The following is a 16,098-nucleotide window of genomic DNA, read 5'->3' as shown; positions in this document are numbered from 1 at the left end:
TTTTCAAACAAAGTTGTTGTCTGATGAAGGTGGGGAGATTGCTCTCTACCGAAAGCGCTCACTTTCAATAAAAATCGATTATATTTCTGTTTTCGTTGGTGCAGAATTTGTGTTCCAGGTCCTCAGCTTTGTTCACATTGTGCCACTTTCTGTTTTTTCACTGGTTGTACTTCACTTTAACACATTATAGCCTGATGACATCTCCAGGTGATTCTACAGTTTAGATCCTACTGACACCTCTAGGCAACAAATATTGTGTCTTTATATCTGCATTAATAATTCCAAAACCATGTTATGTACAAGTTATTGAGTGTTTGCATCCTAAAGTTTACATGATGGGCATCACAGGTGTAATGATATCTGACCTTTGTCTACTGCTGATAAGGAGATATTAACTTTTGTTCATATACTTTTTATGTATATTGCCATAATTTTCATATTTTTATGAATATCACAAAAAGCAAGTAAAAGAGACATAACTAATTGGCCTCATATGAAAGTTCACAGATGGACAAGCAAATTCTGCTGACCTTATATGTGTAGCTTGACTGATTACTGAGATATTGTAAGTTGTTAACAAAATATTACAAAATTACTTACTGTGTTTATTATGACTTATAAAACCCAGCTTAATACCTATAATTTAACGAACACTACCACTGTAAAGATTTGTTTACATTGAACAGTTTACCATTTACATTTCTTTATTAACCCTGATGGCTCCAGTGACATGAACATCTGTTTGAAATGTGAGGCCATAACTTGATTTTGTTAAAAAAAATACAGATGCAGTCATAGGAAGTTAAGAGTAAAACCCACCAGAACTCCATTGGGGTGAATGAGTTAAAAAAATACAAATCAGGGACTTCTTTTTCAAATTCCTTGGATTTCTGTTATGGATACTTTCAATACCACGGAGCCATGCAAGTAATCTATTTGGCATACAGACAAATGCAAACACAGGGTCAGTTTCTTTCAACCATATACCTTGCACACTTTGGACAATGTAGGCACATTTCTAGATTCTGTTTGGATGAGAGAATTTGTCACTGGCAGTTGACTATACCAGTATAATATATATTCATTGGATCTGTATTGCTTGGCTGTTCAGCCTTCTCATATGATAAACATACTGCTTTGCCTTTTATATTCATGTACTGAAAGGGCGGTGTGTAAACCCAAGCTGAACCCCAAAATTACCTATCTGCGCTAGTATTCTGTAAATAAAGTAAAATAAGATTTTGGTAAAGTGAAGGATAAAGTCATTCAGTGATTGTTTATGAAGAACATGGATTGTGTAGACAGAGGAAAAAGATTTTGAGTTAGAGTCATGCCTCCATGATATATAGCCTTTCCACCATTAGAGACTAAAAAGATGTTAATAGTGAAAGCGGATAAATTGACAAACAGCCTGGAGGGAAGTCACATAAAAATCTGGCATTTGATGGGAATGTCTGGAGTTTATATGAAAAGGCCCAAATTGTAAAGAAACTTGTCAGATACATATTACACTATTGGTCATCTCCTGGCATCTAGTGGTCAAATTGAAGAATGACCATTTAGTAAAGCCCTGTTGAAATAAGATTCCAAAAGATGGCCAAATGGTCCTTCATACAAAAGTATTTATTCAAACCTAAGGGAAATAACCCCCCCTTGATTAATAATCCACATGCATTCCTAGCTGACTGCATGATTAGAATTCAACCCCACAACTTTATCAATGTCACCAAAAAATAACTAGGCAGAAGGGTGTGCCAGTTGTGTTCTTATACAATGTATTTCTTTCCTTTTTACATCTAATATCACTCAGATGCTCAGAAGTTTTATGTTTAAACATTCTAGATTTCTTTCCAGCACAAAATATGCAGTAGACACATTTGACACATTGCAAGTCACAAACTGACTACCACAAAAAATGACCTTTTATCCTTCAGATGAGATATTAAACCGAAGTCCCAACTGCTTCATATGGTGGTAGCTCAAGTTGATGTAGAAGATCCAGTGGCATTTATTGAGAAGAGTAAGGGAAGTTCCTTGGTGTCCTGGCCAAATTTCACCTAAATACCACCTCAAGTCACCCTGAAACAAGACTACTAGCTTAGTGATAGAAAGTCACTCAAAGGATAAATGCAGTAAATGGAATTCACTCAATAAACCATCCATTGGTGCTGGTCTTCTGTGTTCTTGTTAGAGATTTATGTGTAAACTATACACTGCCACTGGTAGCTTGTGATTCCATGGGACCTCTGAGGATTTCTTGCTTGGCTACAACCCCCAGTGGAGACCAGAATCTCTAGCTTAGGCAGATAGCACTGAAGAGGAAATACAGGCAGATTGTCTGCAGGGAAGGATGGTAAGGGTGGTTGGTTGGGTGTGTGAATGTACATACATGTATGTATTTGTATGTGTATGTGGTAGTGTGAGATGAATAATGCACAAACTCCATTGATGCATCATAAGCCATGCTGTTTTGCCCCCCTTTGCTTTAAAAGTGGTTTATAACCCCAGGCTAAATATGAAAATGGCCTGTTTGGATTAGTGTTCTCTAAATTACATTTTCCTCCTTTGGTTAAGCCAAAGGGGAATAGCTGCCACTACATCAAGATGTCATCTTTGCATGGAGTTTGAAATTTGTGACAAGACTTGCAGATGGTGGACGGATGGTAGGGCAACACGAAAAACGGGAATGAAAGAACAAGAGATAAATTTGTTACTTAACAGAATTTGACATTTTATGGTCATTTGTCAGTAATTTATATGCACTTATACCCGGTGGAGTCTATGAAACCTTACTAAATCTGAAACTAGTTTACAGTGTAGTTGTCATTTGGTTGTAAACATGGTGTGACATACTTTGCCAGCCTTACAGTCTTGTAATTCAGCTCGTAGTAGCGCTGAAGCACAGAAATCTAACCTTGCTGCTGCCTTGAGTGCAATAAGGACTGAAATCTTCTGTGTTCCTTTTTAGGTGGATGAAAAAACATCAGCATGTAACCCTTTCAGAGCATGTAGAGACTGTTCATCACACAAAAAATGCTACTTGTAATGACTGCTGTGTATTTATCTGATGTGGTAAAAATATTTGCTCTTCAGATAATATTAATATATTTTTATTTACATCTGTTTCACAATAAAAAATGCAGCTGGCTATGCTTCTATAAATCACCATACTGCTTTGTGCATGTTTACCTCCTCTACTGTTTCGCACTTTATTGTTGTTGAGAATATCGCATGTAACTGTTATCTATGTCTGAGGTTTTTGAAAATAAATATCTGCTTAGTAAAAATATCAGAAGTGCTAAAGGATATAATGAGAAACTAACCATAGAGAACTATTTGTAGGGTAAGAAAGGAATGTTATTTACCAACTGGGGAGACAACAATATGTTCATATTCTGCACTGTTTTTTCCCCAGGAAAGTCCTGTATTTAATGTATTTGCCATTAAAGTAAGCAACCAAGAATTTGAAATGGAGACTCACACTGATACCTATGCTTCACATTCTGTCCTATATCCTGTTTATAGGGTTCCATAACTATTACCTGGCACCAATTTAATGCATTATTTGTAAAGACAGTGAAGCTGTATCCAGCTCCAGTTGTCATCTCTAACTGTAATACACATCCTGGTGCATTCCATTCTCTGGTTACCATGGCTACTCATGGTGATGGCCAATGGTCATTAGGCATATGAGCTGTTTACTTGCTGATTGGGATACATTATTCTCAGAATGCTGTTAACATTTAGGCATCTTGATACACATGCCCAAGAGTCATATAAAAGACAGTGTACAGGAATTCATACTTTAGAATGCACAATGGCATACATTAGCACAGTCTGCATTTTTATGTAGACTGTTCAATTTAAACATTACATTTCTTTATGCTGTACCATCCTACAGGGCAATCTCAACTAACCTCTTTAGATATTGCTGCCCTTACTGCCTGACTTTCCCCTCCTTCCCCCTGCCTCTTGCTACACTATCCTATGTGACACTCACAACTTACCTCACTATCACATCGACCCTTTTACTCATGGGCTTAACTCTCTCCCATGCTTGAAACCTTCTGTGAATTTTTATCTGACGATGGAACTATGAATGTTGTTGTCTTTCGGCTTTTCCCGGTTAGGGGTCGCCACAGTGGAACTCTGGTCCGCTAATGATTGGCAGTAAATTTTTACGAACGCCGAGATGGAACTATGAATATGTTCTCTTAATGTACTATATTGAATGTACTACCATTATAGTATATAATGTGAATTGTGTATGGTATTTATATTGAATGTACTACCATTATGGTATATAACGTGCAAATGTGTTTTTAAAACTCAAAATGTCTTAATGTTTTTTGAATGTACTACCGTGGAGCTTTTCTCCCCGGGCCTCCACTGAAAATGGGTCAGTGGCCCAGTGGACTTTCCCGGTCAACAAATGTCAATAAATAAATAAATTATATATAGAAACTATTACATCAGTTGTTTATATTCTGTAGCAGCTGGTCTAGAAGATTGAAGTTATGATTTGCTAACAAGCTGGTCCTGAATTTGATTCCCCCAGCCTCCATTTGTCCTCTGGGTGACCTTGACCAATTCACTTAAATAACTAGTACTTCCAGGTTAGCTGAAAACAGAAATTTGTGCCTTGTGGGTTACATGATTACTAAGTAAATAATGCACATTTAAATAATTATATTATTTTTACAAGCAGTAAGGATTAGGTTGAAGAATTAGAAACCAGTGCAGTCATCTAGACAACTCAAAAGTATAGCCAAGGCTATTCTGTTTGCCTTCAGAACATAGGATTACTGAACCCCAAGATGTCATTCTCACACTTATTGGAATTACCTAAATATTATCTCTACAAAAGGATCTGAACAATAATGTAACCCCATCTGAAAGTCTGTCTTAGTTCATTTCTTTGCACATACCCTCTCAATTCCATCTTCTATTATTATACATAAAAATGCATTGTGCTACCTATAACTTTAATTACTTTGACATGCCAGTAGTTTGGCTTCATGTAGCTGTACAAATGTACTTTACACTGCTATATTGCATCTGTTTGTTAAACTGCCCTTCAGTGCATCCTGTTTAGTGTGTGTCCTAACTACTTTGTATAAACCAAGGTTACTGTATATAGGCTCTTCAGTTGAAAACAATCTTATTTCATGTGATCTATTGCATTTTGTTTTAAATACTTAAAATTACTTTATGGCTGAAGTCATGGCTGAAAAGTATCAACTGACCAGCTTTTTTACCTGGTAAACTATTATGTATTTTCATTTAACATGTTTTTCAGTGTTAGATTTTCATACATTTTACAGGTACACGGGTTTTATTCACTATTGAAAAGAATACTCTAAAAAGGCAACAAGACATAAACCATGGCAACAGAGAAATAGCCTTACTGTCTGCCACCCATAATAGTATAGTAAAAAAATGCATATCTGCATGTGTGCTACTTACTACATATTGTGAGTCACAGTTGCATCTTTTTAAAGCCTTCTTTCAGCAGCTGGCAAAAAATGCTATGCTAAGCAAAGTTTAAACCACTTTCATATATCTTGTTGCCTTTCTGACAGATAGTGTGCCCAAACTGTACTAAGTTAACTATAGCAGACACCCTCTTATCCGGCCTCTCTTTAACTGGCCATCAAATTTCTGCTGTAGCCCTAGCAAAAGACAACAGAGAAGAACAACACTTCCCCCTCCTCTGAGATAAATAATGACAGACATTTGAGTTTTAGACTTCATATTCATTAGAAAAATTCATACTAAAACAAATCCTGTTATTCTAGTTGATTTATAACCAATAAATGCTATTTTGTATGCTTTTTCTAATTAACCAGCCATGCATTTATCCAGCCTAAGGTCCAGTCCCAGCAAGACCAGATAAGAGGAGTCTACTGTATATGCAATATGCATGGCTACATCTTTGATAGAAACATTCACTGTGCCCTCTGCATGCTTTCATTTGTTTGTTAACCATCTATATAAACTGGCAATAACTCTACATTTTATTGAAGTCCATTTCACTGATGGACTTTATCCTGCATTTTACAAACTTCTCCATTGGGTTGTACGACTAGGGTTGCTATGTAATTTTTTTAACTTGTAAAACGTGATGGAATGGTTCAGCAATGAAACAGGCTCCAACAAGAACTGGTCCTTTTTAGACCCTTTTTTCAGTTTTGACTCCAGGCTACAAGAAAATGAAATATGGATGAACATTTGTATTTATTTATTTATTTCCACTGCAGGGCTAGCCACCAGGTGTTGCAAACCTCGGCTCAAGATGATTGCCACTACTGAAAGTGACACCCCGATCCCATGTGCAAAATGGGAAAAGGGGCTGAAGATGGATGGATGGATTTGTATTTATTTATTTATTTGTTTGTTTGTTTGCTTGTTTATTTATTTTTATAGTCGGCAGTCAATCATCGTGCTTTGGGAGGTGAGAGGAAAGTGGAGAACTGAAAGTAAATCATCTAGAATGTACAAACTTCACAGAGAGAGCAACCAAAGGTTAGAACTGAACCCTAGACTCTAGAGCTGTGAGGCAGATGCCTAAACTATTAATCACTCACTCAGAGGGTATGGTGAGCTCTGCTTCTATCCAGATGAGTGACTCTTTTTGGCACCTACACGTAGGCACCAGTGGCAGTGTCACGTGACCACTTACAAGACAAGGTCATCGTGGATGTGAATGTAGTAGGGACTGTACTATAGCTTATTGATGGTTGGTGACAAACTTAAGGAATAAAGTAACAAAAAAATCCAGTGATACCCAGGCCCACTGCCTGATCACAAGAGGTGGTAGAGTGATACCAGTGTAAGTTATTCTAATCAAGGAGGTCTTGGTTTCATTGGAGGTGATGTGATATTTGGTGGTAGATATGATATGAATATATCTATGGATTGACCTACCAGGTGCCTTTCAGCATACTTTATGCATGCATGTGTGTATTGCAATATACATAACTGTATTATCTTCATACTCTCTTTATATTATTAAGTGCAGCATTACCTTTTTTCAACCAATAGACTGATGCTGACTGTGTGAAGTGATGCTGACTTTTGGGTCTGATGCTGACCATGTGGAGTGATGCTGACCATGTGAAGTGATGCTGGCCATGCCCAAAGTAAAACAATATTACATGGATATATTTCCATAGGTTATCAGTCTGCTTTATGTGTCACAGGTAGCATCGTACACCTTAGTGTTCACCTTTGGACCTTTTAACTATGGATTACATACTTTGGGTATTGCACCTCCTGACTTCATAAGAAAGGCATAGCTTCATTGTACTATGCATCAGAAGTAGTTTTATGTCTTCCATATTACTTAAGAGTACTGGCATGTTTATGCATAGCTTAACATAAACAGAGAGATGTTAACACATCTGTCACGTCTTGTGCTGATGATGTTTATTGCACTTCCTTCCTTTAGCAGTCTTTGTCTTATTTTAGAGACCATGGTTAACGTACTATGGGTATATCTTATCTGCCAGATATTCCATGCATTTCGGAGCATGCTTTGGAAATTGATGAATCAGCTTGATAGGGTTTCATGCATTTTGGAGCATGCTTTGGGAATTGATGAACCAGCTTGATTGGGTTTGATATTATATTGGCTTTAGTTATAGAACTGCAGAGTGAGATGGCATATTAGTGACAGATCTGGTGACAGTACCCATATATCCATTGTGAATTTTTGCACACATTTGCAGAGTACATCTAAATAACCATTACACGGTGGCATATGTCTGAATTTGCCTTTATTTTCCCCCATTGCTGTCAGATCTGATAGTGGTAGTGTTTACCTTGACAGCCCATACACACAGACCCTCGAGACCCTTGATTCCCTACATAATCCCTATGTTACCCATAACCAGACACACACACACACACACACACACACACACACACACACACACACACACACACACACACACACACACCCCTTTGTCTTTTTGCTGAACTTAACTGCACACCGACTGCTGTGGGAGTGACTCGACGACTGTCATTTTTTGATAGTGTTAATTTATTCCTCCATAGGTGGAATGTTACACAGGTAACTGAGACTCTGAATCTCAAGGCAGGATAAATCAAGAGCTGTAGGCATGCCAAAGTAATTCGTTATAGATGGTACAATAGCCTATTTCCTGTATAATAAGAGAAGGTGGAATTGAGAGGGCACGTGCAAAGAGATGGGCTATGACAAGCTTTCAAGTGGGGTTACCTCAATAACATACAACCTGACTAAAGCGTCCATCCTGTTTCTTGCCTAGCTAACTTTCAAGCACTGCTCACATATCTTGCACTACCTTATCACATCTTTTCTAGTTCCTGCCCAATAAAAATTTTACATAAGCCTCATCCTTGTGTGCTTCATGCTTGCATGGCTGGAAAAGAGTAATATCATGCACTAAAGACTACATAGCTAATTAGCACTGTATGTTTCCCCAGATTTTTGCACTAGCATGCTGCACAAGCAGTGGGACTACCCTTAATGCTGAGGTCTTTACCAGCAGGAAACCACAGCAGTAGGGCAGTTTAAGAATTGCAAAGACTTACCATGAATGGAAAAAATAGCTGTTTTTTAGGTTTCCCATTGATGGCAAGCCTTTCTGAATCCCTGGGATAGTGTCTATGATGTTCTATACCAAACACAGCACGTGTCATGCATATGCACATGAGGCACTGGGTACTGAGGCATTTATAATGTTCTTGATTCTTCAGCCAAACGTAGGATGTATAATACATATAGGTATGAGCCAGTGATTACATAAGACATAGCTTCTATGAAGCTCCATGCCAAACACAGCACATGTTATGAGTATGCACATAAGGACACAAGACACAGCATCCATGATAGTCCATGCCAAATGTAGAGCAACTGTCATAACCAGTCTTATGAAACTTGAGGGAGGCAACCAAGGAAGCTACAGATTCTCAAGGCAGTAGGTGTCTATACACTGAGACAAATGGTTATTGTACAAGTAGAATCCTGAAATTCAGTTACAGGGGAACGCGGTACAGCAGCTGGCAGTCTCAAGGCTTCCAACAGACATGTGACATCATATTCCCTATTTCTGGCCATATCAGCTTGAAGCACACAAGACTGAGACTTGTACAAAATTTTAATTGGACAGGTCATATGAAAGATGTAATGGGGCACTGCAAGATATGTGAACATTCCTTAAAGGTTACCTCGGCAAAATTCAAGATGGCCACTTTGGTCCCATTATCTGTTATTGAGGAATTGTTTCAGATGGTAGTCATGGATACTGTGGAATCATTTAGTACCTTGAGCACTAAAGGTAAAACGTTAATCTTTGATGTGGTAAACTGTGCTGCTGGTTACCCCAAGACAGTGGCTTTGTCCTCTATTGAGGCAGAGAAGGTGGCAAATGCTCTGTTACAAACATTCAGCATGGTGGGTCTTCCCACAAAATACTGACAGACAGATGAAATAAATTTACTATGCGGTAAAGCATTTAAGAGCTATCCCAACACTCACAACAGTGGTTTGTGGTACAGGTTTAGTTACGCTTAAGAACATGGTGAGAACATTTGTGAACCAGTTTAAGTAGGAGAGAGAATAGTACCAGCCATATTACCTCTTCTCATACAGAGCTGTGCACAAGAATCAACAATCGTTTTGCTGTTTGAGCTATTTTATGGCCAAGGGTTGAGGAGCTCCCAGATTTGATTCTTGATAAGTAGGAGGATGAGTGTGATTGCCAAAAGGAGTCTCTTTTGGAGTATGTGCTGAATTGCAAGGCAAATCTTAGGGAGCTTATGTGAATGGCATAAGGAAACCTAGCATAAACATAAAAGTTTAAAAAAAAGGTCTGATATGGTCAAACAACAACAGCCTAGGAATATACAGTCAGACAAATGGCAATCAGGCTTATTCCTGTTCAATAAAAGTTCCAGGAAGCATACAAGGATCTTTTCGCTGCAGCAAGGAAAGTAAGCAATGTTTATATGTAATGAAGTTTCTGGTAGGAGACAGAAACACAAGTTCTGCCATGTTATGATATGCAACCTTATGATGATACAGAGACATTGATACTCAATATTTTCAATAGAAACAAGATGAAAAGCGAATAAAACCAATAAATCTTCAAATATAGGAGCAAAGCAGGAACCACTTGTGTATATCCTTGGATTTTTATTCAACCAAAAGTAGACAAGTGAAAACAAACCACAAAAGGTACATGCCAAGAAAAACTGCATTAACGCTCTTGAACCACTGCGTTTTCGTTTACCAGATGCACTTCATCAGATAAAAGCCTCTATCTACCCAATCCTTTTATACCTAGTGACTGAAACAAATACCCCACTAAAGACTTTGGGGATTTGGCCAAGATTTTCAATAGGTTACAGGCAAAATCAGAGACAGATGTTTCTATACCTTCTCAATGAGGCTCAGTTTGATACTGCAGGATGAGGTAGTGCTGTTACAGCAGCTGTCCAGACCCAAGTTCAAAATATCCTAGCAGCACTACAAGAATTTGGGACATGTCCATATTACAAGAGTTTGGAAACATGCCCACTGCTAATCCAGGGTGTGCTCAACTGTCAGTGCACCATGTGGATACAGAAATCCAACAGTCAGTCATGCAAGCTTCCTATAGGATGCCAAAGCAAGTCAAATTGCATCGGAGGGACTTGAAATGTTGGATTCAGAGATAATCCAGAAAGTCAATAGTCCCTGGACATCACAGTTAGTGCTGGTGATGTACAAGAATGGGGGTGCCAGGCTCTTTGTATAATATGGGAAGTTAAACAGTCTCACAAATGCACATGTATGCCCAGAAGAGATCAAGTTTTGAAGTATCTGGATGAGACTACTGTTGACCTTACTGGCAAGTATCTTTGACAAATGTGGCATGGAAGATGTCAACTTTTCTCACACCACTTGAATTGTATCACTGCACCATGGTGTTTTGGGATGAAACATTACACTATCAGCTTTTCAGATACTGGATGACTGCACCCTGGCTGGAGCAGGAGACTATGTTTGTGCTTACCTAGATGATACTGGAGTCTAGATTCAGTCTTGGTAGGAGCATGTTCAGCAAGTTAAGGAGGTGCTGAGGAGACTGCAACTCACATGTGTTGGCCATTGAGGCAAAAAAATGTTATGCAGGACTGAAAAAGTATCTTACCTTGGTCTTTGGGATGGGTGGTGGTAGGATTTGTCCAGAGTTTCCTTAAGAAGACACTATGCAGGAATGGTCAACCCTTGTTAACAAAAAAGCAGACAAGAGTGGTGATCATCAGGACAACAGTATATTATGGAAAGTTTGACCCTCAGTATAACATCATAACCACTTTTTTTCAAACACACTATCCAAAAGAGAACATCATATAAAGTTATGCAGACAATGGCTTACATGCTATCATTCCATAAGCTTGAGAAATATATACCAAATATACCTGTTAGTTTTGATTATAGCCAATAAGGGACAGGATCATCCAGTAGCATTTCTTGGTCACAGACTCCAACCAAGGGACAAATCATATGCAATGGTGAAGAGGGAATTGTCTGAGACTACTCTGAGCTGTCCAAAGGTAACAATCCTACATATAAAATTCATAATAGTCGCAGATCATAATCTAGTTAAAGTGGTGACATATGGTCAGTGGGCAAATGAAAAGCTTCTCAGATAAATTTTGGGATTACAGTCCTATAACATTATGAACAGCAGCGAAGCAGAGCCAGTAATGAAAATGCAAAAAGAGCAAAAACATCCTTCAAAGTTATGCAACAGGAAACTTACATTTAGATTTTTTACCAGTTCAGACTGCCACTGCAGTAGTTGGACATTGTATCCTCGAATCTGGAAAGAGGATCTTTTGGACTGAGTCCTAATGTCTGTAGTTTATTGCCTGTGAGACTCTTTCAACCACTAAATACTCATAAAAGTCAGAGGTAGACAGAATACAGTCTTTAGTTTTTACCAGTAGGACCAGAATAGCTGTAAACAGTCTTTTGCAAAATGCCATTTGTAGGTTAAAATCATTCTTTTTATATTTCCTTGAGCAAGTAGTTATTGCTGTATATTTAATCTTGCAGACTATATTACTTAATTTTGTTTAGTTAAAGTTAATAATGTTATTATTCAATTTCAAAGGCTTGTAACTGGTGGCTTGCTTTTTAGTATGTCAGGCTAATCACTAGTATTAACTGCTCACTTCTGTCCTTTCAAAGAGTAACTGTTTTAGCCATAGCTACCACATGAGTATATTACAGTTGGCTTATTTTAAGGGTAAATGGTAATTGTAGTCTTAGTGTGCTACATTGTTCTAGCTGGTAACAGTGTGTTTCCACACAAAGACAGGAAAAGGGGCACTGGCATCATCTCCTGTGAAACATTTTGTGTGTGTGTGTGTGTGTGTGTGTGTGTGTGTGTGTGTGTGTGTGTGTGTGTGTGTGTGTGTGTGTGTGTGCGCATGTGCAAAATTATCTTTGTCAAGTTTCATTTACTGTTAGTAAGGTTGCAATGGAAGGCACTGGTTAAAGATCAAGGTGTATGAAATATCAGTGATATAGTTGTACTTTACAGATGTGCAGTGCAAAGCTTATTTGGTTGAGACAGATGTTAGTCATAACCATACATAACCGTGTGCATTTGTTATATGTTATTAAGGCAAGCCATGTCTTGCATGTTATTCAGTGATCATCAGTAAGGAACATGAGACTATAGCCCCTGATCATCACATGAGCAGCCATTACTAAACTTTATTCAGCTGTTGTTTTGGACCAGTTCTGTCATAAAGATGACAATTTTAATCTAACTTGAATTTGCATTCTGCAGCTTTATGTTGTTTGCCAAGGCACTTGCATCACACATTCGATTTGCTGCTTTTATTGCTTTTGAGTACAGATTATTTATAGTTCTATTTCTGTATTCTTTTATATGTCATTGCATTTTATTTTATGTGTAAATTTTCTGCATTTCTATTAATGGATTCTACTACTAAAGAATCATTTAGGACATTTCCCTTTGCTGAATTAGTTTCTGCTAACACCCTTCTTTTGATATGCATTCATTTACTCAACTTGCAGTCCTCTCTCTCCTTATTTGCTATCATGTGTTTCCATAACTGCAGTCTTTTATTAATTTTCTTAATGCAACCAGATGATCAGTCAAAGATTTGGTACAACTCTCCAATGTGTATTTTTGAACTATTTTTCTAGGTGTAGAATTAAAATATTTTAACACAAACTTACCAGCTGCCCATATGTTTTTTTTCTCTTTCTATTGATTTTTTTCAGGACTCGGGAGATTTCAATTAAATGTGACATACACAAACACACAGACGCAGATGCACACACACACACACACACACACACACACACACACACACACACACACACACACACACACACACACACACACACACACACACAGACACACACACACACACACACACACACACACACACACACACACACACACACACACACACACACAGGTTCCATTTTCTTAGTTTATTTCCTCCTCCTTCAGGATTGCTAAAAGTCCATAGATTGTTAGTAATCCTTAGAAAACTCACTGCCAAACATAATGTATTATATCTTGGAAAGTAATTCAAGCCAGTTTTATGTTTTAGAATATTTAATTAGTAAACCACTCTTCATAGCAAGGAATACAGCTATCAGTACAAACAGCTCATCACACAGAACATATTAATGCAGAAAACAGAATTAGGCTGTTGTAACTTAAGAGTAGTTGGAGATAACTTTAGAATCAGAATTAGAATTCTATCAGCTGAATATTCAGTTTGAAAACATGGCAGCATCTAAGGATAGGTTACATGAATCCACAGTAATGTAAACCTATAGGGATCATGAGAATAACAAAAAGATGTGTGTCTCATCCAAAATTTGATTATCAAAAGTAACACAACCGAGAAGAGTTTTAATTTTGCTGTTAATGTACATTGTTATTTCTGAGAATTATAAAATGAATGAATATCAACATCAGGGTGAATAAAATTCTTATGGTCAGTAGCCAACCCACCAGTGATGAGACCTTTGGTAGATTTACAATCTAAGATTGCTTCTGTCTTTATTCAACAGAGAAGAGGAAGTGACTAGGTGTGACTTACTGTATGTGTAATACCCAAGTAAGTATGAGAAATGGTGCACCTAAGTGTCTTTGTTATCTCTGGTGGAGAGGCTAGATTTAAACAGCAGATGGATAACTCTGAGTCAGACATTTCAGTACCATGCAGTACGCAGTTCTTAGAGTGCAAAAAGAAAACTATAATACTAACAGTAATGCAGATGAAACCACAAATATGCTGTGTAATGTTTATTGCATATTTATTTCTGACCTGACTTGCAGGAATACTCCAATAACTATCAGTGCAGGATGAAAAACCTCCTATATAGTTAGAAATCTAGCTCCTACTAGAAGTAGCCAGTCTGAGAGTGAGAATCTTATACATTAGACAAAGGGTTACATCACTAAGTGGACAGAAGGCCTGTGCATTTACAAGATGATGCAACCATCTGAGGTAAAGCGGAATGAACAGGTTGTATTGATAGTAACACGGACAGATGCGTTTTGAATCTCATATAGCTATGCATGTGAGTTTCCCAATGTGAGAACATTAACAAGTGCATTTCATCTAATGTCTTTGTTTTCTTTCTGTTTTCTCTTTGCTACCAGGATTCCACATTAAGTGATGACTGTAGCCCAAGGAGTTCCAGCCCCAAAATGCAGAGCAAATCTACAGCAGACACAAGGCCTTCATACCCATACCATACACTCTCTCAGTCTTCTGATGAGGTAAGGAGGCTGGGCCAACAAAACTAATCTAAGTAAATAAAATGGAAACTGTAATCGGAGAGGGAAGGCAATGGAGAAACTGAAAAATTCATAAACTCCAAAACAAACTGACAGGAGAGTGTGTTCTTTTGTGTGTTTTTTTTTTTTTTTGACTTAGGAGCGCTTACTATTTTGTGTTGTTGAATGTGTACATTGTTGTATATGTTTCATTAAAATAATGCAGTTGTAGATAACTATTTCCTTTTACCTGTGTTGATACTATGGGTTGCCCTGCTTAAAGCCTGAATCAAAGCAGAAGCGGATCTGCAGACCAGACCACTTATCCATGTAACAAATAAATAAATAAATAATTCTTTTAAATTGCTAAAGCATTAAGCAGTCAAAAAGTAGTGGAATATTAAGGATAGCATACATTCTTGACACCTCAGTCATTGTTTCTATAACTTTACATGACATTACGAACATAAAGAAAACGTTTCATCCAAGTCACACTGTCTGCTCTGTAGTAGGACTGTTAACTCTGCCCAAAGCGCATGCACAGTTAAGATGAAGCATATACATGGCAGAGTTAGGAGTAACTAAAAACAGTCATATGGGACCGTTCTGCCTGTCTGGTGAAATCATAACTCAGTTTGTACTGGGTAGTTGGGTACATAGGCTGTAGGGGCCAAAGTTAGGGGACTGGGGAAGAGGTGGTTTGCCAATGTCCCTCTTTTGCCAGAATTGTATGCAGCATCATATATTTCATACATTTGCCTTCTCACTGTATTTCTAATTCAAATGATGTTTCACCAAGTTTTTATTTTTGTTAACCAAATTTTATTATTTGTATTTAGATATTTTGTTTCACATCTGTTTTACCACCATGTGCATTGGTGTAAAAAGAGTACAGTCCCATAGTAGCACTGCAGAATGATGTTATATGTTGAATGCTTTTTATAAAAATATAGTGCTTCTACGCAAAAATATCCAGTTGTGTAAGCAACCTGGATATATTGTAAGAAATGATGCAAAGCATTATTACCCCCCCCCAGCTGAAGGTTGTGTTGGATATGTTCATGTCTTACATGCTTTTGTCATGAGGGTATACTAAAGCCACATTAATATATCACAGCATAATCCATTTCCCCATATCAACTATTTATTATTGTGTAACATCATTATAAAATCTTAAAAATGTTGTCTATAATTATAATTTTCATTTACTTTTATGCTTATATTGAGAAGCATGAAAAATAGTTGTAGTATCAGCTCACCGTGGGTGAGATGAGTGAGCTGCGAC

At 37.6% G+C, this 16,098-nt stretch overlaps 1 protein-coding gene across 1 annotated transcript in view; it reads left to right on the top strand.

The window, feature by feature from the left end:
* SAMD14 (sterile alpha motif domain containing 14) overlaps positions 1-16,098 on the top strand; it is a 785,691-nt gene that overhangs the window by 613,648 nt on the left and 155,945 nt on the right. Inside the window, exon 8 of the mRNA XM_044055147.1 lies at positions 14,697-14,816. Coding sequence (XP_043911082.1) covers positions 14,697-14,816 — 120 coding nt within the window. The remainder of the gene's footprint in view (positions 1-14,696; positions 14,817-16,098) is intronic.

This window comes from Protopterus annectens, chromosome 13.part0 (assembly GCF_019279795.1).
Source record: "Protopterus annectens isolate FY-2018-M chromosome 13.part0, PAN1.0, whole genome shotgun sequence".
Lineage (NCBI taxonomy): Eukaryota > Metazoa > Chordata > Ceratodontiformes > Protopteridae > Protopterus > Protopterus annectens.
The sequence above is the reverse complement of the archived record's forward strand: the minus strand, read 5'-3'. Positions and strand labels throughout refer to the sequence as shown.